General features: G+C 43.7%; 1 protein-coding gene across 1 annotated transcript; it reads right to left on the bottom strand.

Annotated features, from left to right (window-relative positions):
* Window positions 1-524: 524 nt before the first annotated feature.
* On the bottom strand, window positions 525-20,822 carry CSRP3 (cysteine and glycine rich protein 3). Its single transcript, XM_033205019.1, has 6 exons — window positions 20,674-20,822; window positions 10,739-10,878; window positions 6,596-6,764; window positions 4,370-4,502; window positions 3,103-3,196; window positions 525-866 (listed from the first exon to the last, which is right to left on the bottom strand). Exons 2-6 carry the CDS (start codon window positions 10,848-10,850, stop codon window positions 790-792), a joined length of 585 nt encoding a protein of 194 aa, XP_033060910.1. The 5' UTR covers window positions 10,851-10,878; window positions 20,674-20,822; the 3' UTR covers window positions 525-789.
* Window positions 20,823-22,283: the final 1,461 nt, after the last annotated feature.

The following is a 22,283-nucleotide window of genomic DNA, read 5'->3' as shown; positions in this document are numbered from 1 at the left end:
GAGCTGCTGAAACTTGCTGAAGAGGCAGAGAAAGACATTTCTAATTGGCTGCATTTCATTTGCGAGGCTGGCAATTTGACGTAGAAGTCTTAAGAAAATTACTAAACCCCAGGGAATTGTCCTAGAATAAAAGCAAATCATCCTCATGTCATTTATAATACAAAGGCAAGTGCCATGCTTTGTTGTCATTTCTGAGTTTTCCCGAGATGTGTAACATTGCAAAGCCCACGACAGGACAAAAGGATCAACTCTTCAGCAATTTTATTAGTTTTGATTTTCCTTTTAGATTTGGCTATCATGTTCTCTATTTTCTCCCAGACCCCCCGTTTTCTTCTCCATTAGCAGTAACTAGAAAGACACTTGGCTGACAGATTCTGAAAGACTGCTTTCCTTTGCCCATTGTTTCTTCCTTCTCACTCCTTTCTCAGTTGACATTCAAATTTATTACATTCTCTGCAGCTCGTTTTTTGAACTAGCTTTATGTTTTTTGAAAATTTCTATCTCAAATAAAATATCCAAAGCCATACAAGATAGCACTAAAACATTTATTTATTGCCTCTCCCATTCCATGCAGTATAAATAATAAAGCATTTGTTATAGATTAAACTTTACATAATTTTCTTCCAAAGGCCTCTTCTAACATTCAGTGAAGGCCGTGATCACTTCTGAGGAGAAACCAATAATGTACAACTACAAAGGAGAGGCTATTTGGGGAAAGGCATCCATCTGTGCAGGATTACTGGGCAAGTGTTTTAGGCTCGCAAAAAATCTGAGAAATGGTGCACCTCTTCATTCTTTCTTTTCCACTTGGTGTGTAAGGCCTCCAAACCCAATACCCGTGGGGCCAAAATTTTTGGCATAGCAAACTGTGAATGAGAAGAGGATAAAGGAAGAGACAATGCATTGGTTAGTGCCATTTTTTTCAGGATCTTCTGTCTGGGCACAGTCCTTTAAGTATTAGAGACATCCTTTTGATAGATTTATGCATAAGTTGGCTGGGCGGGGTGGCTCACACCTGTAATCCCAGCTCTTTGGGAGGCCGAGGCAGGCAGATCACCTGAGGTCAGGAATTTGAGACCAGCCTGACCAACATACAGAAATCCTGTCTCTACTAAAAATACAGAAAATTAGCTGGGCATGGTGGCGTGTACTTGTGATCCCAGCTACTGGGGAGGCTGAGGCAGGAGAATCGGTTGAGCACGGGAGGCTGAAGTTGCAGTGAGCCAAGATCTCACCACTGCACTCCAGCCTGGATGACAGAGCAAGACTCCGTCTCAAAAATAAAAATAATAATAAAAAAAGATGTATGCATGAGTTAACTTTTTAAAATAAATTGAACAATACTTATCTTAGATCTGTTAATAAAAATTGTTTACACTTCTTGCCACTTTACTAAATGTGTTTGCAGATATTTTCTCATTTGAGTCAGCAACCTCTGGATTGCCTGCCCAGCCTCATCCCCTGTTGCCTCCCACCTCTGCCTCCCTTCCTACATTCCAGGCACACAGAACCACTTACAGTTCCTGGAATGAACCATGATGTCCCAGCTTAAGTGTCTTTGTAATCAATGATCCCTCTTCCTGGAATGCTCCCTCCCAAACCCACATGCACCCATCAAGCCTCAGAGGAAGAGGAAGCAAGTCCTGTGAGAAGCTTTCTCTATTACCCCAAGCTGGTTCCTTTCCTCTTTTTAGGTGACTGCATTGTGAATGTTTCTCCACTATAGCTTCTTTTTTTTCACTTTGAAATGCAATTATTCATTTACATGTTCATTTCACTACTGACTTCAGCAATATTTTAGGGTATTATGAGCAATGAAGGCTGAGGACCCCCTATGTCTTCTACTGCCAGGAGACGGCAACCATCTGTCAGATAGTGGGCTAGTTCCCATCCTGTGTCATCACAGGAAAAGCGTTGGCAGCTGATATGGTTTGGCTGTGTCCCCACCCAAATCTCATGTTGAATTGTAGCTCCCATAATCTCCACATGTTGTGGGAGGGACCTAGTGGGAGATAATTGAATCATGGGGGCGTGTTGTTCTCATAATAGTAAGTCTCACGAGATCTGATGGTTTTATAAAGGGCAGTTCTCCTGCACTTACTCTCTTGCCTGCTGCTATACAAGATGTGACTTTGCTCCTCCTTTGACTTCTGCCATGATTGTGAGGCCTCCCCAGCCATGTGGAACTGTGAGTCCATTAAATCTCTTTTTCTTTATAAATTGCCCAGTCTTGGGTATGTCTTTATTAGCAGCATGAGAACAGACTAATACAGCAATCTACAGTTTTGACTTATAAAGTCTTCCCTCTTAACGCCCTTTCCACTGCTCCTCTTACTTCATTCCAACATACTCCTTTGGAGATTCTTGAGACACCATCATTAAGTGGTGAAACTCCACTAAGCAACGAATAGGCCTAGGCTCAGGGGTGGAGGACACCTTGCCTTGGCCCTAGTGCATCCCTTCCTTTGATAGTGTCAAGAAGGAGCTAAGCCTCTCCTGTTTCTCCACAAGACCAACAGATTATGGAGACAGCGAGGGGCAGAGCCGCAAGGACCAGGAGGAAAACCAGATCTGTCCCTATGATCACTCAGTAATGTGCAACATCAACAACAGAACTATTAATGGGGTTAGGCAGGAGGGAGATAGATATGTCGTGATAAACTCCAGGGAGGCCAAACTGAGTTCACCCTCCTCCAGTCACCCCCTTCTGCCACTCAGGTGAACAGAAAGATGGTGTTTCAATTTTTGGAAGGGGGTGTGGTGTTAGTTGTCCTGGCCTGAGGCCTCTTCCAAGACCAGAAGCAGGGCACTGTTTCCTCCTCTTCCTCACTCCCCCAGGTGCCTAACTTCGCCAACCACTGAGCGTCTGAAAGCATCTGGTCTCTGCCAGGTGCTCCACTGGAGAGGACCAGAGCTGGGTCAGGTGGGAGATTCCCTCCCCCTAGATGGTTTTGCTCCCCATCCTGAGAACCCAATGCTGCCCAGGCTGAGCAGCCATACCTCCTGAAAGACACAGGAAGACCTCCAGGTGTGAAATAATTTCCCCTCCCAAAGGCCCTTTTAGGGAAAACATATTTCAAGAAAGTCTCCAGAATCACTCACCTTTGCAATAAAGTTCCCCATCTTTGTCAGTGACATTTGTGGACTCCAGACTCTTCCCACAGATGGCACAGCGGAAACAGGTCTTATGCCAAGGCTGAGGGGCACAGAAAAGTTGCATATTTAGTGAGGTAGGCAACACATTCTGTTTCCATTTCAAGTCCCTGACTAGCAGCATCCAGAGGAGTGACACATCTTAACCATTTGCTTACCTAATGGGCCCCCATGATTTCTCCAGGGGTTTGGAGAAAATGCGTTGCTGTGGCCTTAGCCAGCACTTCTCAGAAGCCTGTAAATGGATTTGTCATGGTGATTTGCATATGTTTTCCTTCAGAATAGACTAAACAGAAAAGGGCTTCCTCAGGCCAAAAAGATCCAAGGAACGGAACTGGTCAGAGAAGGACTTGGGCGGGGGCACTCAGTGATGTTTATGTTGGATATAAAGTTAAAGAAGGAAAAAAATACATCAGGCAATTGTCCAGGGAATTCAACCTTGTTTTAACTCTCTGGTTTAATTCCTCTGTGTAATTCTGATGGCAGAGTTGCATAATTTAGATGTTCTAGATCTCCATCCTCCTGCACATCTGCATGTCTATCAGGTACAGCCCAGGGCTTCTCCTATGTCTTCAAATGGCCAGTCTTAGGGTGGAGCCTCCCCTTGTGTTTGAAGTTAGATACTCTCCACGGCCCTTCCTCCCACCATGTGGTATCAACAGAATTTTTCTCTTTCCTTGGGTCTGACTCCTTTGGTGAGTACCCAGGCTTTGAGCCTGAAACTGGAACTTGCAGAGCACGTATGCATGAGTGTCTCAGACATCTGATGACTTTCCTGAGAGCCAGGAGGTTTGTAAGTGAGGATGCTTCTCACTGCTGTGAGGCATCTGCTATATCCATTGGTTGTGATGGCAGCAACAGGTTGAGTTAGGCAGTGGTGGGTGGGTCTGGGGCTGACATCTTTTGCAGGGATTATTGACACTGGAGGGTAGGGGGACTTTTGCTTTGTATCCCAGAACTTTCAGCTGGGTGCCTTCCATCTAGTAGAATAATGCTTGCTGCATCAAACTGTACCAGTTCCAGCTTTCAAGGGGCAATGCGAGATGACAGACAGCCCCAGCCAGGGAAAGTGGCTGAGGATGAGTGGTTTGTAAAGTGGTTATGGAAGCTAGAGAGAGAATGACAGCTGCTTGCAGTTCCCAAGTTTTCTCTCATTCCTTCTGAATGGCCTGGTGGAGATGAGCAAATTCTGTCTGGCTCGTACAGAAGCTCTTACCTTGCCACCTCCCATAACCTTCTCAGCAGCATAGACTGACTTGCCACATCGAGGGCACTTCTCGGACTCTCCAAACTTCGCAGTGAACTTGGAAGGGTTGCTGGTGGTAGCTGAGCGTGCCGGCTTTGGGGACCTGTTGGAAATAGACCAATGTCATGTAGATTTCCCTTGGCAAACAGTACAAGAGCTGTGTGGCCTGGAGTAAGCGACCTCACTTCTCTGTGCCTTGGACTCCTCATCTGGAAAATGGGGATAATTGTGGTGTCTTCCTCACAGTGTTGTTGAGATGGTTAAATGAGGTGACATGCATAAAGCACTTCGAACAGTGCCGGCCTGGCATGTAGTAAGGGCTAATAAATGTTAGCTAAGGCCGGGCGTGGTGGCTCATGCCTGTAATCCCAGCACTTTGGGAGGCCAAGGGGGGCAGATCACGAGGTCAGGAGATTGAGACCATCCTGGCTAACATGTTGAAACCCCATCTCTACTAAAAACACGAAAAGTTAGCTGGGCGTGGTGGTGGGCGCCTGTAGTCCCAGCTACTCGCGGGGCTGGGGCAGGAGAATGGCGTGAATCTGGCAGGTGGAGCTTGCAGTGAGCCAAGATCGCGCCACTGCGCTCCAGCCTGGGTGACAGAGTGAGACTCCGTCTCAAAAAAAAAAAAAAAAAAAAAAGTTAGCTAAAATGGGTTTAGAGCTTAGAGCTTTCCTTTTTGTTGTAAAGCACTTAGCAAATGTTCTAGTTATGTTAGCTTGTGTTATTGTTGTTGTTGTGTTGTTATTACTACTATGCTTATGTTTTTTCTGGACCATTTGCAAGGCCATTTGCTTCCTTTCTAAAGAGAGTTGTGAAAATTACAGAGTAAGACAGGATCTTGACAGTGGGTGCTAATCAGTTCTTGATGAACCACAGTTCATGAGCTGATGCATTCCTTATCACAAGCGAGGCTGTCGTCCTGCCTCCAGGGGTCACCTGTCCCAGAAGAACAATGTCCAAAATAGAGGCATAATAATAGCCTCTCATGTGTTTGTATCTTTTGGTGTTTGCTTGTATATTATATCAATTGAGCTGTACCACAACCCTATAAAGTAGGCAGGGTTGGTTGGAGGAGAGTGAGGATCAGAGGGTGACTGCCCAAGGCCAGGCAGCTCATGACTGATGGAACTAGCAGGAAATCCTAGGTCTTCAGACCTTGCTACTCTTTGCGCAGCATCACTAGGAAGCCCTAATGTTGAAAAGTGAACTTCAGTTAAGGCGAGACAGAGAATGCAGTTGGTATCATATTTTCTTCCTTAACAAGAGTCTCCATTTGAGATTGAGTAATAAGAAAAATTAACAAAAGAAGTCTTCTCTCTAAGATGACTAATCACACATCTCTCCACTTTTCCAGGCTCTCCTGTGGCTTACTCTTTTTTGAAGGGATCAGCTGATTCCTCAGATGGCCTAAGTGCTCTCTGGGGGAGGCCCTCCATGGGACACTTCCTTGGTTGGGCTGGGCCTTTCTGGTCAATCCCAGTGCAGAGCTGAGCCTTGAGGTCAGCTGGCCAGACAGTATTGTCAGACCAGTGGCCATCAAAATTTCCTCAATTCTGGGCTGGAGGTCAGTGTGATTATCAAGAAAGTGGACCCAGGGGACCAGACTGGTGGATGGAGGTGACCAGAGTGATGCCCCAGCTTCCCTAGGATAATGTGGTGGGAACTCTAGCACTGTATTGGCAACAGGCAGCCAGGGAACCAATCATGATTGATTGTTTACTCTGAGGCACAGCCCATCCCTGCAGACACACTCCCCCTGCCATGTGGATGTTTGTCATCTTACAATCCAAGGGAAGAAATCTTTTCATGACAGGCACACAAAGAATGGCCATTGCTTCCCTGCCATATTTATGTGATTTACACGGAAACTCTCAAAGGGGAAGAAAGGAGACTCCATGCAGTTTTGCAAAGGTCAAACAATGGAACATCTGTACATCCTGGGTTTTCTCTTGACATGCAAACCAAGAGCCATGGTGTAAAAGTAATTGCCCTTTAGAAAGGCAGATAATTTAAAGAGAATCTTTGGAGAGATGACACATTGTTTGAACTGGTCAGACTGAGTATTCCTATTGTTGGCAAGTCAACAATAGGGTCCATTCTCCCACTTCCAGAAAACGTTGCTATGGGAACGAAATGAACTGTCCTGATAATTGGAGACTTTAACAGGCAAGGGGGAGCAGGGCAGTAACTCACTGTTGGAACTGCAGGCCGAGATGCTCGCCCGTGTCCGTGCTGAGACAGCCAGCGCCTTGTCCATACCCGATCCCTTTGGGGCCATATCTACGCCCATAGCACACTTTACAGTAGATCTCTGACTCATGAGCCGCGACTGTCGTGCTGTCAAGAGCCTTCCTGCAGGCCACTGCCAGGAAAAGGAAGGGTCATGGGATTGGAGTTGAAATCCTTCTCCCCTTCTTACACTCCCAATGCCATGCTCGGGGCCACAGACCCAGCACGAGGGGCCCCTGAGCCAGGAATACAATGTTGATTCCGACCGGATCATCTGTCCTGAGTTGTACACTCCAAGACAGTCCCAATCTCACAGATGACGAAATTGGGTTCAATGGTTCCCAGCTGGAAAAGGGTGGAAGCTAGCATTAGAACGAGATATATAGTGTCAGACCTGCTAAGGAATGCATCCCTGAACCTTCCTAAATGACATCAGGGAAGTGTGTGTGTGTGTGCGTGCACATGTGTTGGCAGTGGGTGGGTTAAGGTAGGAGAGAAACTTATTTTTTTCTTAATTATAAAAGAATCGGGATTGAGCATTTTCTATACTTACCATGGCCTTTGAAGGACGCTGTGATATTCAAGCAGACAATTGCCATTGAGGCTAATTTTAGTCAAATTCTGGAAGCAGAGCAGGTGGGGAAGGGGGTAGACTTGCCTTATTAACTCCTTAGGCTTCTATTGGCTCAAGCTCCCGGTTACTGTATGTTATCTAATGTAAAGTATCCTCAAATATAAGGCAATCACGCCCTCATTTTTCCAAAGAGAGGATTTATAGAAAGATTTATTTTGCAAATTTAAAAAGAAACTTTTAAAAATATAAATAAAAATGTCAAATATCTACTTATAATTTTAATTTAGTAATATAAATCAACAACATATTGATTTGGAAAGGTTACTTTTTTCTAATCTCACATAAATTTGGGGAATAATTGTCTTCAGTTCTGTCTTTGCATTTTCAACATCAGCATCTCCCTCACCACCAGAATCATTTCTGGGGGCAGCTGGCCCAGCTTTTCTGAGCAGCTCACCTTCACTTCTGTCCGTACATTTTAAGAGGCAGCCCTGTTTTATACCTGAGTAGAAGTTGTCACCTAGAAATTGCATCTCAACAAAAAGGACCTATTAGCATAGCATTAGGGCAGATTTTTTAAAAGATACAAGATTTCCACCATGTAACGACTTGCTATATTGCTTTGCAACAATGATTCTTAAAGGTTGTTTATAGTGATGCTCAGTGCTTATAATAGTGAGATAATATCCCAGGAATAATAATATGCAACATTAAATGTATTTGCCTTTAAAAAAAAAAAAAAACAGTTCCATCAAATGATCCCTATAAGCAATCCAGCATTGAATGAGGTTATTTCAGGCTAATATCCCTTCTTCAAATGATATTTTCTTTAAAAAAAAAAAAAAGTAATTGAATATGGGAGTGGAGGAAGAAGATAAGGTTGTAGATGAGGTAGGATTAGCCAGGGGCTGATGAGTGTGGGGCAAGGGAGTTTATTCTGGTACTTTATTAGACTCTTCTGTCAACATTGTAAGTGTTAAAAAAATCTGTACCAAAAAAAGTTTAAATCAGTAAATAAAATAATTGGAAGAATGTCTTATAGCAGGAGAGACTTTATAAGGCTTTAAACACAAGGCATATCTTTTTTTATGAAGATTAATTTGGGGGAGAATGTCTTATATTGAGACATAGAAGGTATATACTTGTCTCTACCCTTCTTGTTACTGTCAGTTACCAACCTCCACAACTGCTTACATATTTGCTGATGGTCTAGACTCTGAGTTCCTTGAGGGCAAACCTGTTTTGTCTTAATATTCCCAGAATTTAGCACAAGGTCTGGGCCAGAGTTAGTCCTCTGTAAACATTTATTGAGTACATGAATGAATGAATGAATGAATGCATGTGTCAGTGTAAATCAGTGAGTTGTTCACAATTATACAATAGTAAGTTGCACAGCCACAGCTTACCTCAGCTCTTTTGACTCCTAGTCCAGTGCTCATTCCCATCACTCCAAGACTGCCTATACCCTATCGTGCCCTGGCCAATTCTGTAGCCACTCCCTGGCTTCTGATGAGCTTTTGTGAACAGACAAAGGAGAACTGTGCTATCCAATGCTGTGGCCACAGCCACATGCTGTGCTATAAGCACAAAATGCACATCAGATTTCAAACACTTAGTACAAATGCAAAAATCATGTAAAATATCCCACTGATCATTTGTATATTGAAGTATACATTGAAAGTATAATGTTTTGGATATATTGAGTTAATTAAAATGTTTTAAGCTTAATTGCGTCTGTTTATTTGTACTATTTTTAAACTATGGTTCCTAGAACATTTAAATTTACATATGTTGCTTGCACTATAGTTATTTCTTTTGGACAGCAAACTCCCTTTCTAGATTTCATAATTAGTCTAGAGATGTAATTGTGAAGATTTATCTAGAAGTCAGGGGAACACTGTCCTGGGCACAATGTAAGGTAGACCCTGCGTCTCTGAACACCATTTCCAGCAGCTACAGAGTTGCCTGCAGACAGGCGATTATCTTGTGGTAATAAAATAGAAAAGTGTGCTCCTCTCTGGGGCTCTTCTATCCATCATTCCTGAAATGTATGCTGCTCAAATCCTTATCCCATCAACGAGTTCTCAGGAAATATCAAAGGGTTAAAAGGGATGTACTAAAAAAGTGCTCAAATCTCTTCTACTATGACTCCTTTGAACAAGGCATCTTCCTGCTACCTGAGAAAGACAAGACACCCCCTACTATTGAAAGCTTCCCTACAATTTCCTGTTCCCACTCAGTTACCAAAGTTGATCAAAGGAGAATACAGGCCTAGAAGGCTGGATTTCTAGATCAAGACCCCCCAGTTTTCTCCTTGTAACAACCTGTGCAGTAGGTATAATCATCTTTGCTTTATAAATGGAGAAATTGAGGCTCACCATGGTGAAATGACCTGCCCAAAATCTCAGTGAGTACGTGGCAGATCCCAGACTCAAACCTGAGTCCCTTTTACTCTAATTCTAGTATTCTTTCTAATATTCCTAATCCTATTTTTTAAAGAATGCTACCTCTCTTTGGACAAAAGCTCCAACAGATGGAGTCCAGCCCTTGGAGTTCTTTTCAATTGCATGGATGCCTTGCAGCTACCGGGCTGAAGCTTGGGGGTGCTGGTGTGGCAGTGGGGACTAGTTGGGGAGGGGGCTTGCCAAATATCCAGCAGAGCTAGCCCTTAAGCCAGACCTCCTGGAGGGCAGCAGAGAAGGTAAGTGGCCATTTCAAAACCAAGGCCAATTTTCTCCCAAACAGGACTAGGTGCCAGGAAACAGTGTAGAATGCAGTCATGTCAAAGAGCACTGGACATGGAGTCTAAAGGTAGAGATGCATGTATAAGGCTCTACTGCAGATGCACATGACCTGGGCTTAGATGTGAGAAATGACTTGTCCAAAGACACATGAGTCAGGCAGGGCCAGGCTCCCAGAGGACCACAAGGTCTCAAGATTCTCCCCATTTTTGACATTTGTGAGTCAGTTGTCTAGCGGGTAATGGTCAGGATTCCTTTCATGTAGTTACTGGTGCCCAGGCCCTGAAATGCTTCCCTCTCTGACTCTTACATACAGAGTTGGCATGTGTTGCCCCCCTGCCTGACATAGGTTCTCTCTCAGGCAAGACCAGTCACAGCTGGCTTCAGTCACAGCTGACCAGAAGGGGCAACATAGACAGCCAAATCCATCCTGGCTCCAGATAAGTGCTGACTTCCTTTCTCTGCCAAGTCACATGTTGTCAATGTCGCCATGGGGTCAAAGTTTTCCCTACAGAGAGCAGTGACAGGCTAGTTTGCTCTGACTTTGAGCTACAGGAGAATGAATGGCCTCTGAGCTGGGCAAGTAGTCAAAGCAAAGGTGTTCAGGAGAGCACCATCTTTTCTTGGTGGGGCCCAAGAGTTAAATTTCTAACCAGTTCCAAGGTGATGCTGATGCTGCTGGTCCCGGGACCACACTGTGAGAACTACTGACATACAGTGTTTGTGATTCAATGTGAACTTTGTGATGCTGTCCGGATGCTGAGGGGCCCCCAGGGTGTCCACCCAACTCACTGCAGTGGAAACACGTCTTGTGGAAACTCCTTCCATTGCACTGGATTTCTTCTGCATGGTAGACGGTCTTTTCACAGGCTCCACATTTTGCGCCTCCGCCCCAGTTTGGCATCTTGAAGACTATCTGGTCAAGGTCAAGTCTAAGGGGACATAAAGCAAATACTCTACATTGACGTGGCCCCAGGAGTGAGCCAGTCTCTAATGGTGCAGAGGTCTGAAGACCAGGATCCAGCCCAATTTTTTTTTTTAGTGTTTCATTTATTCATTCATTTAGCAAACAGCTACTGTGCCCTAGTCATTAAATAAGCTCAGACACTTAAATGGCTTTGGGTAATCACTTTAGTACTTGGGAACCCAATTTTTTCTCCTGTTAAATTTCAATAACATCTATTCCTATGTATTTCACAAGGCTCTTGGAAGGAATGAATAGGCTGATTTCATGCACATAAAAGTATGTACAAATGCTGTTTTTTTTTCATCTCAAGTTTAAAAAATTATCCCATCAGAACTGGGAATCATCTATGAAGATGGTATTTTCTTGTCTAGCTAAGAGCTTTTCAAATCACCTTAGACCTTGCTAAATGCAGATTCTGGTTTGGTAGATCTGGGGAGAGGCAGGAAATTCTGCATTTCTAACAGACTCCAGGTAATATTCATGCTGCTGGCAGTGGACTACATTTTGGGTAGCAAATTCTTAGCTTATCTGGCTGAGAGAAAAGTATATTAATAATATATAAAACCTCCTATTCAGAGTTATTCCTCATATCCGTACATTCCTTTTTAAGAATATAATCGCCTAGGCTCGCAGTGCCTCACGCCTATAATCCCAGCACTTTGGGAGGCCAAGGCAGGTGGATCACCTAAGGTCAGGAGTTTGAGACCAGCCTCAACATGGAGAAACCCCGTCTCTACTAAAAATACAAAATTAGCCAGGCGTGGTGGTGCATGCCTGTAATCCCAGCTACTCGGGAGGCTGAGGCAGGAGAATTGCTTGAACCTGGGAGGCGGAGGTTGCACTCAGCCAAGATGGCACATTGCACTCCAGCCTGGACAACAAGAGTGAAATTCTGTCTCAAAAAAAAAAAAAAAAAAAAGAATATAATTTGCCCAGGCTATAAGATATATTGGCACTACACTAGGTCAGTAGTTGGAAACCTGCTTTCTGCTTTCAGGGCTACCCTCCACCTGCTGAGCATATCAGGATGAACTATATAGCTTAACTTTATACCTGTTTTCTCACCTATACAGTTATTCCTTTCCTTGCTGCTTCAGTGTCCTTTAGAAAATCAAATGACATGATGTGCAGAAAGGTCCCACAGAGTTCACAGTGCTCAACAGGAGCAAGACCATGGTGCTGACATGTCCTCTTGCATTCTTGGAGACATTCAGCTATAAGGAGCTGCTGATAGCCACAGCCCCAGGACTGTCATTGTCTCCGCACCACAGAATTACATTGAAGAGATATTAACTAAAGAAAACTGTTTAAAAAAATAATTGTCCTCTGTATTTTTAGTAGAGATGGGGTTTCGCCATGTTGGCCAGGCTGGTCTCAAACTCATGACCTCAAGTAATCCACCCGCCTCAGCCTTCCAAAGTGCTGGAATTACAGGCGTGAGCCACCGTGCCCAGCCTGAACAAAAATTTTTAGCCAGGTGTGCTGGTGTGCACCTGTAATCCCAGCTGCTTGAGAGGCTGAGGCAAGAGAATCGCTTGAACCCAGGAGGTGGAGGTTGCAGGGAGCCGAGATTGTGCCACTGCACTCCAGCCTGGGCAACAGAGTGACGACTCCATCTCAAAAAATAAATAAATAAAATAGTAATAATAATTGTCCTTATCTGCATATGTTTTTAGTATGAATCCAAGTTTTCAGTTTCCTCAAAGCAGAACTAAAATAAGTCATTGATGTTAAATGAAATTTCTGAAATTCAGCTGCCCAGGTGAGCTGAATTTTCACTGGAATCTTCTGGTTTCTAAGAAGCCTGGTGTGTCAAGACACGGAGCACTATCCAGCCATTCTGAGTGGCTGCTTCTGACCTTCACTTTCCCTTCTGGGAAGCCAGTCACCTTCTTATAATAGTTGGCGATTAACACTAAGCCCTCCTGGGTCAACTGGTCCGGATTGTGTCTCACAGTCTCATAACAAAGGCAGTTTTTTGCTAAGAAACAGAAAGTAAATAGCAAACAGACTGCTGAACCTGATACTAGGTCTAGAAGGAATGTTTCTGTCTAAATATTCCCCCAAAGATCTTTTCCTGCTTAGAAAAACTGTGAGGTTAGCCAGGAACATCCTATCCTTCCTCTCACAGAAGTAGGATCTTCTGCTAATTCGGTAAAATTTTAGAAAAGAAATTTAAAAAAGGAAACATTGTGCTGGGCATGGTGGCTCAGGCTTATAATCCCAGGACTTTGGGAGGCCAAGGCAGGAGGATCACTAGCCCAGGAGTTTGAGACCAGCCTGGGCAACATAGTGAGGCCCCTGTCTCTACCCCCCCAAAAAATTACCCTGGTGTGGTGGCATGGTCCTATACTCAATCCTAGCTACTCAGGAGGTTGAGGCAGGAGAATTGCTTGAGCTCAGGAGTTCCAGGCTTCAGCGAGCTATGATCACACCACTCTACTTCAGCCTAAGTGACAGAGTGAGGTCCTGCCTCTAAAATAAATAAGAATTTCTTTAAAAATGGAAGCATGTAGTTTTTCTATTTCTATAGTTCAGGTGGTTTAGGAAACTATAAAGGGTAATGGATTTTGAGTTGAAAGGTTTAGAATTAAAACTCACGTTCATTCGTTCATTCATTCATTCACCCTGCATTTACTACGTGCCTATCATGTGTCAAGCACTGCACTAGGTACTCAGTGACAAAAGGGGGAAAACTTATAAAAATGAGTAATTTGTGACCCCTGGTATTGAGAAGCCCATGTTGTGTGTGAAAAATAGACAAGATTCAGAATGCTGTGTACCAGCGAAGAGTCTTATGAGACATGCTATGGAAACTCAAATGAGGGAGTGGCTCCCCACATTTAGACTGGGGATGAAGGCAGTGAACTGTTGGAGGGTCACAGAAGAGATCACATTCAAATGGGTTTTTGAAGGGTGAATAGGAGTTCACCAGATACAGAAAAGTGGGAAGGAATAATGCTAACGAAATCATGCAGAAAAAAGAGCAAGCAGAAAAGCATAGAGGTCTAAATAGCCTCTAAAAGAGCCCAGATTTGTTTATTTTGGACTCCATTTAAACTATAGACTTTCAGGGCTGGAATAGATTTTTAAGATTGCCGGACCCTCTCATTTATAACCAAGATGTATTTCAAAAGTAAGCATTTAGGGATATTTTTCTTAGCCAACTTCTTTTTATACAATCCATTCTTCTCTCATTAAAAATGATACATTTTCTAGAAAAGAATAGACTCACATAATTTTGCTCATGTTCATTTTGATCCTGAGTTTCAGCGTGATGTAAAATAGAGGAGAAATGTAATAAATTTCCTCCAGGAATATGGCAGTGACACTTGTAAAATTAATGATATAGAAATTTTCAATGAAAACAACCTTAGGTCAAATTTCTCATTTCAGATTTGCAGTGGAGATTTCATTGGCATGTCTTGCAAGTTAATAGGAGACAGAGATACCTCTTGGGGGATAAAAATACATATATATCTGGGCGCGCGCACGCATGTGTGTGTGTATTCATTGCCTTGGCATACTTTTCAAAATGAGAATAAGATTACAGATAATACCTCCTTCACAAACTAATGTATCCTAGCACTGGTTGTTTTTAAGTGATGATAAATATCTGACATACATGTATCATCAGGACTTGAAATTTAAAATAGAAATCTGTAAGTATTCTAATAATGATGCTTAGTTCCATTTCTGAAGACGGGAATGTAACCATGGAGGCTAAACAGAAGATGTCTCACAGATCAAAAAGCAGAGGATATTTTAAAGCATCCTGAATCCAGGCCAGGCACGGTGGCTCGTCTGTAATTCCAGGACTTTGGGAGGCCGAGGCGGGTGGATCACAAGGTCAAGAGATCGAGAACATCCTGGCCAACATGGTGAAACCCCATCTCTACTAAAAATACAAAAATCAGCTGGGCGTGGTGACACGCACCTGTAGTCCCAGCTACTCGGGAGGCTGAGGCAGGAGAATCACTTGAACCCAGGAGGTGGAAGTTGCAGTGAGCCGAGATTGTGCCACTGCACTCCAGCCTGGTGACAGAATGAGACTCTGTCTAAAAAAAAAAAAAAGTCATTCCAGAGACATGGATTCTAATCTCAACCTTGAACTCAGGTAAAAAATGTTGATAATAGTATCTCCTGGACAGGACCATTGTGAAGGTCATGGGCATATGATGGAATTTAAAGCAGTATTGAGAAGTCATTTTTGCCCACTTCGCTTTAGGTTACTCAAATGGCACCGATGTGCTAATTAAGGCGCTGCGATCTGAAATCCCAGTTTAGGTCCTGGCTTATGAACATAACCTTTTCAGCTTCCCACATTGCTTTGGAATTCTTGCGTCCCAACACTGCCCTAGACAGTCCCAGAATGTGAGTTTACCCTGGCCAGGTACCAAGGGATGGGCCATTTGTTTACCAGCGTTGCCTGGTACTGGCAAGGGTCATTGAAGGTGGGATACCAATTATAGGCTTGCCCGTCACTCAGCCCTGTTTGTCACCTGGGTCACAATCTCCATCACGCCACCTGGCACGACTCTCCGGGCCAGTCCCTGAGATGACTATGTTGTCACCGACAAATTGTGGGTCAAGATTGAAATGGGGGACAGTCTGGAATTTGCAAGGATGAGATAGAATGGACAGCCCTGTGACATCAACTTGGAAGAGGCTGGACTCCAGATTTGGATACTCAGATCCCAGTGAGAGACTACCTTGTGCCCACTTTTAAACTAAGGTTTAACCAACACCATACGAGAGATTTTACCAGGAATGTGCTTCAGTGGGGCAGTGGGAGAAGCACTGGATCAGGTGCCAGAGGCTGGAGTTCTAATTCCATTTTGCCTCTTCGAAGCTGTGTGATCTGGGAAAAACCATTCAATCTCTCTGAACTTCAGTGTCCACGCTAGAATGGGGGCATTAGTCCTTTTTATTTCACTATTGCTGGGAGGACAGTTCAAGTACTGTCAAATCATTCTGTAAATTGTAGCGTAGTATAAAATGTAAGAGTCAATTAGGTTCTGCCACAACCTTAAGTTGTCATTTATCAATCTGAAATTTCAAAAGAATAACTGAACTGTGTATCTTGGGCACATTATTCCTAATCCAACTATTTCTCCCTTCCTCCCCCCTTCTTCCCTCCCTCCGTCCCTCCCTCTCTTCTTTCTTTCTTTCTTTCTTCTTTCTTTCTCTCTCTCTCTCTCTCTCTCTCTCTCTCTCTCTCTCTCTCTCTCTTTCTTTCTTTCTTTCTTTCTTTCTTTCTTTCTTTCTTTCTTCTTTCTTTCTTTCTTTCTTTCTCTCTCTCTCTTTCTTTCTTTCTTTCTTTCTCTCTTCCTTTCTTTCTCTCTCTGTCTTTCTCTCTCTCTCTCTCTCTTCTTTCACTACCAACTGTAAAACTGAACAATGATGAGTTAGGGCAAAAGTGGTGGGTACATAAAATAAGCACCCAGAAGGGAACTTTAGGCCATGACTTTGGGCAGAGACCTCAAGCCACAGTGCCACAATGCCACCATTTTCAGCTCAGTGCTGGCTCAGTTGGTCATCCTACTAGATGCTTGATTTCATGCAGTGAGTTAAATTGTCTACACTGGCTGAAGCAAAGATTTTGGATCATAGGAACACATATATGGAATGTAAGTAATATTAATAGTCATTTCTAACTGTGTTATTGAATCTAACATGCCTGGAGCACTGCCCTTGGGTATCGTTTAATCTTCACAACAGCCTTCAAGGTAGGTACTATTATAACATTTACTTTACAGTTGAGGAAATGGAGGCTTTGGGAAATTACATTAGTCCAAGTTCTTGGGACTCATATGTGTCACATGAGTAGATTGGAACTTACGTTTCTCTGACTCCAAAGCTGTGTTCTTACATTAATATTAGTTACTATTTGTCATTTACTATTTGTCAGTTGCTTTAAGTATGTTATTTTTTAATACTTACAACAGCTGCCCAGAGCAAATTTTATTTCCATTTTTGTGGATAAGAGAACTGAACAGAGAGCTTAAGTAGCTTTTCCAAGATCACATAGCTAGTAACTGGAAGAGCTGCCATGCAACCCCCAGTTAAGCTGGTTCTGTATCTCATGCTCCTGTTTATAACATTGGAGAGAAGACAAAAGTCAGCACCTCCACTACCCATACTTCCCAGTTGATGGGAATTGAGATGTGACGGATCCATTGTCTCTCCATGGGACACGGAGGATACTCAAGAGTGGGACTAACAGGGAAAGTGAATTCATTCACTGAAATCAATGACTTTCTGAGTTACGGTTGTTCAACATGGAAAGGGCTTCCTTGGAACTGGAGAGTTCTCCCGTGCTATCGATTTTCAGCGCAGGTGGGGATGGACATCCAAGTGGCTGCTATACAGTAAAGCCCCTTCAAGGGTCCTTCAAGCTCTGAGACAGATTTAAGGATCTGAAAAGTGATTGAAACCTCACCTTGCAGAAAATCTGCCCAGTGGGGTGCCCTCTCAAACCCTCTCCTTTATTCACTCTTAATTTAGGTAAGAAAGATGACATAGCCATAGTGAAAAAGCATGGGCTTTGGAAGAACCAAGCTTAAATTCAGAAACACTAACTGTTGAATGTTGGGCAAGTTGGTCAAATTCTCTGACCCAGTGTCCTCAACACATGTTCTCATGTAAAGACAATATGAGAAAGCTTGTCTGGGAAGGTTGTTTTCAGGTTAAAGAAGATAATAATGGCTGAGACACTATATAGAATTACTTAATACCTAGCAGGAACTGAATAATTGCAGTTACTTGCATCATGACTGTTACTGTTGTTATTACTCTATCTCCAGTTTTCAAGTCCGTTATTTTAGAATAAACAACTCACTCCCTGCTTGTTCTCCATGGCCCTTCTGGTTCAGACTGTGAATCAGGTTTGTTTTCCAGCCTTTGGAGTGTGCCATGACCCGGGACAGGTGTGCCCAGGTCGGGGTGAGAGTCGGCTGGCCCCGTTGCATGGTTGGATTGGGTTGGAGGCAGCATGCCCAGCCAGAAGCCCTGTGGCCCGGGGGAGCTCATGCCCTTCAGTTCTCGGTGTGGGACATTCAAGGTCAGTGGCTGCTTCCTCCTGAGCTTCTGAACCCAGATATATGATGTCCTCCAGCCAGAGGCCCTTTCACAGAGCCCAGGAAGCACAGGTTGCTCATTGCCAGCATGGAAATAAATCCGACTGTTGGTTGTCACCTCCTTTTAAACTCAGACATGGTAGACACACATTAAATGAAGGCTGTAGAACATGGGCATCTTACACCTTTTCTGAAATCATATCTGAAGTGTGGCCAACTTTTACTCCCCAAAATTCACTCTTTGTCCTATTTTGACCTCCACAATTTATTTTTAAAGATCACATCATATCCCAGTTTACCTCCTGGCTCTGCCGCTTTCTCAGCCATGTGATGCTGGGCAATTCCTACGCTTTCTTGAACTTTAGTTTCTTCCTCTGAAAAATGAGTTTTGCAGAACTTTTTGTGACCCCTAAATAAGGCAGTACTTGTTCCACACCTGCCCAGGACCAGAAACAACCATCAGCTCATGATCAACCCTTTCCCACCGTAAAGCTCAGAAAAGGCTCCATCCTCCATGCCCTTCAAGATCATTACTGTCTCCCTTCCTGCCATTCTTCACTGGGATGAATAACTGCAGTTTTTCACATTTGCAGGCATCACATTTCTCTTTGACCATGAAGCCCAACCCTCTATACAGTATTTATTCACAGATATCTGAACAGCACACTTGTAACTGGAAGTCTGCCTGCCTCGGGACTTATATTTCCTGTGTATTATATTCCTAGCTCTGGGTCTTCCCTCTTGTAAAACAAATTAATTATCTTCTAACTCCTGGTCAGCTTCTTACCCACTCTGACCTCTGGACTTTTATCAGCACGCTTGTACTTAGCAGGAAACCCTCCCCAAACCCACTGGGTTTGGCTGTATGCCTTTTCTCAACGGCCTCACATAATTGTACGGTTATATTAAACTTTACAAAAGTACTTTCCTGTACTTTATCTCATTCAATTCTTACACATTCCTTTGATAGAGATAGCCTACCCTTAATTTTATTGTTCAGAAAATGGAAACTCAGAGAAGTTAAGTGATATTCAGAGCTATAATTTGAACTGGCTCTATCGCCAATTATCTTTATTTTCTTCTTGAAGTTCCCAGGATTTCTGAGTTTGTATTCTATCAAGATTCTGTCTCCACTGCCTCCAAGGGGATTTTGGCTATTTGCCGGCTGAATGCTGCTGCGGCTCCCTCTTCCTTCCCTCCTCTCTTCCTCCCTTCCTCCCTCCCTCCTTCTCTCTTTCCTTCCCTCCTTCTCTCCTTCCCTCCCTCTCTTCCTTGCCCCCTGCCCCGTGTCTCTTCTCTCTGATGGATGACTTATGTGTCTGGGCTGCAGAGCACCTGTCTGCCTGAACCCCAGGGACTCAGCTACCTCCTGCCCAATAGCCTGGGCTCATTGCCACCGACCACAAACAACCGAGTTGTTCAGAAAGGGACCAAAGCCAAGTCAGAAGACACCCTCACATTTTCTGGGTCGTAAAGCAGTTCTACATGCATTGTGACGAATTGGATGTACCCAGCATTAAGATTCAATCCCAGATATAAACTGAAGACACAGGCCATCCCCAATTCTCCACTCTTCTTGCTGTTTATGTTCACCCTTCCCTGCATAGAGCTGCCTCTACCTCCCTCCAGCCGTGACATAGGAGATGATCCATACACGCTTATTAAATTACATTGAATTGTACAGCAGAGACAAGGTTCCTCAGACCAGTAACTCAAGTCCTCCTTCTTGGAGGAGTCACCACCTTGGCTAAGGAACAGGGCAGAAATTAGAGGCAGTAGCTTGGATCTTTCAGCAGCATTTCCACTCAGACCATTGCTTAATACCACTTCTTATTCTCAATCACACCTATGTCTGTCATTCACTGGGATATTTTAAAAAGTCCTTGACTAAAACCTAGAGGAAACAGTGGGAATCCTCACCACTGGCTGAACTATCCCTGCCATTTAATAGAGCTTTTAATATATTTTAACATAGCAATGTCTTTTTGGGGTCCAGTTTTGATTAATTTCAAATGATTAAAAGCAAATTTGTTGCTGAACATCTTTGGGATACAAAAATTGATTTAAAATCAACAAGGCCAAAATCTCAGTCATTCACCATGACCTTTTGAATAACACGATTCCGGCTAATTTGAGCATGGGAAAGCTGTCTGATATATTGCATCTAGTACAATCGCTAATCGCTTTGTATCTGTGCGGTACTTTACACTTAGGAAAAATGTTGCCAATTTACATTGATCCTCGCAGAAGAGGAGACCAAGCCCCTGAGGGCAGGAACCTTCTCAAAGTCTGTCATCCACGAATTATGTGGTGGTTGTAGGACTAGAAGGTCAGCAGACTTTGCATTATTTCCTCCCGCTTTCCAGGTGTTTCAACAACAACGACAGGAAACGTAATTCCACCACATAAGTAATTTTATAATGAGAATAATCCCTTACTCATTTACCTGCCTGTGAGGTCTCTTAAGACCCCCAAATACTAACCATCCTTGCAGGAATTTTTTAATACCTGCTAGGTCCACACCAGAGTCAAGCACAGCTTGAATCTCTTTGTACAGAACGAGAGAGGGTGCTGGCGCTTGAGGCGTAAGATGTGCCCTTACTCTATAGGACCCTTTGCAGTCCAAACCAACCACAGAACCAACCCACCTCCAGCCCGAATGTCTACCTTGCTCCACTCACCTGCCTGTGTGGTTTCCGTTCAGCTCAACTGAGTCTGAGGGGCTCTTGTTCTCTTTAAATATATGAAGGCTGTCACCAGCCTTGGCCTGCTGGGGGAAGGGCAGGAGGGAGGCCGAGGGAGAGGGTGAATGAGACGTGAGTAACACAACTGCTATCAGAGGCTGAAAATAGCCTGTGACCAAAGCCCTGAGTTTTGTCTCCCCCAACCCCCCAGCCAGCTGTGAGCCTCTTGGAGAACCATATCACTTGGGTTCTATTTTCACTGCCAATTGCTTATGGCACCAAGGGATCAATTTATGAAGTGTGTCATTTCTGATCAAGTGGTTGGAACAGGAACAAGAGCTAGGGGTTTAACACTGAAAATCATTTCTCCAGGCCCCCACCTCACTGACCTTCCTGGAAATCAATGCAAGGTACCTCCAAGTGAGTCATGTGCCATATCTGGGAGCCTCTGGAACTCAGAGCCACAGGTCACCACACTCGTGAAGAGAACTCAGAGCTAAAAATAAGGGTGATGGGTGTCTGAAACGATACTTAGATAATCTCTTCAAAGAAGCTTGGGGAAAAAAAGGTTGGCACATCACTTGGAACCTGTCGCTCCATCTATCCCAGGAAACGAAGTTTTTTCTAAAATGTTTTGAGTTACTTTGTTATTATCTTTTTCTGTTTAAGAATTTGATACAGCAGTGCATATTTATCATCATCACATTATATTTATAACGTCTTGACATGTCTTTGTAGACCCATATTTTCTTTGGAGGTCTAATTTCTCTTTGCCTGGAATTCACACAGTTTAGATTTGATCAAGCACCGGGACTGATATAAATTATAGCACTGAAAAGCTGACAAGAAGTTCAGAGATGTGAAGACCAATTCTTCATGTTATAGATGAGGAAACTGAGGCATCGAGCACCTTCCACTCATGTTGACCCGGATATTGAGGTAAGGTGCATGTAGAACCCAACTGGGAGGTTTTTGATCCAGCCCTCACACCTGATATTCACCCTTCGGTTACCTGCTCACAAAGCAATTGGTTGAATGACAGAATATTTCACTGTCAAGAAGGTTGTGGCAATTTCACAAAGACGGCCGTGGTATAGCCTCCTATGAGATATCCTCGGTCTGTGTTTTCACTGCATGGCATCTTCATCGTAGAGATGAGGCTATCATGAGGATCTTAGAAAGTTAAAGCTACAAAGGACTTTAGAAATCGTCTAGGATAGTGGTTTTTGTTTGTTTGTTTCTTTGTTTCGAGAAAGGATCTCGTTCTGCCACCTAAGCTAGAGTGCAGTGGCATGATCACAGCTCACTGCAGCCTCCACATCCTGGGCTCAAGCAATCCTCCCGTCTCAGCCTCCTGAGTAGTTGGGACTATAGGCACACACCAGCACTCCTGGGTAATTTTTTTGTAGGGATGTGGTTTCACCATTTTGCCCAGGCTGGTCTCGAACTTTGGGCTCAAGTGATCTGCCCACCTCGGCCTCTCAACGTGCTGAGATTACAGGCTTGAGCCACTGTACCTGGCCAACCAATAGTAGTTTTAAATTTTTTTGTGTGAGTGTTTGCATTAGAAAACGTTTTTCTGTAGACAATCTTAAGAGGAACATCAG

The sequence above is a fragment of the Trachypithecus francoisi genome, unplaced genomic scaffold (genome assembly GCF_009764315.1).
Source record: "Trachypithecus francoisi isolate TF-2019V2 unplaced genomic scaffold, Tfra_2.0 Lachesis_group8, whole genome shotgun sequence".
Taxonomy (NCBI): Eukaryota; Metazoa; Chordata; class Mammalia; order Primates; family Cercopithecidae; genus Trachypithecus; species Trachypithecus francoisi.
The sequence above is the reverse complement of the archived record's forward strand: the minus strand, read 5'-3'. Positions and strand labels throughout refer to the sequence as shown.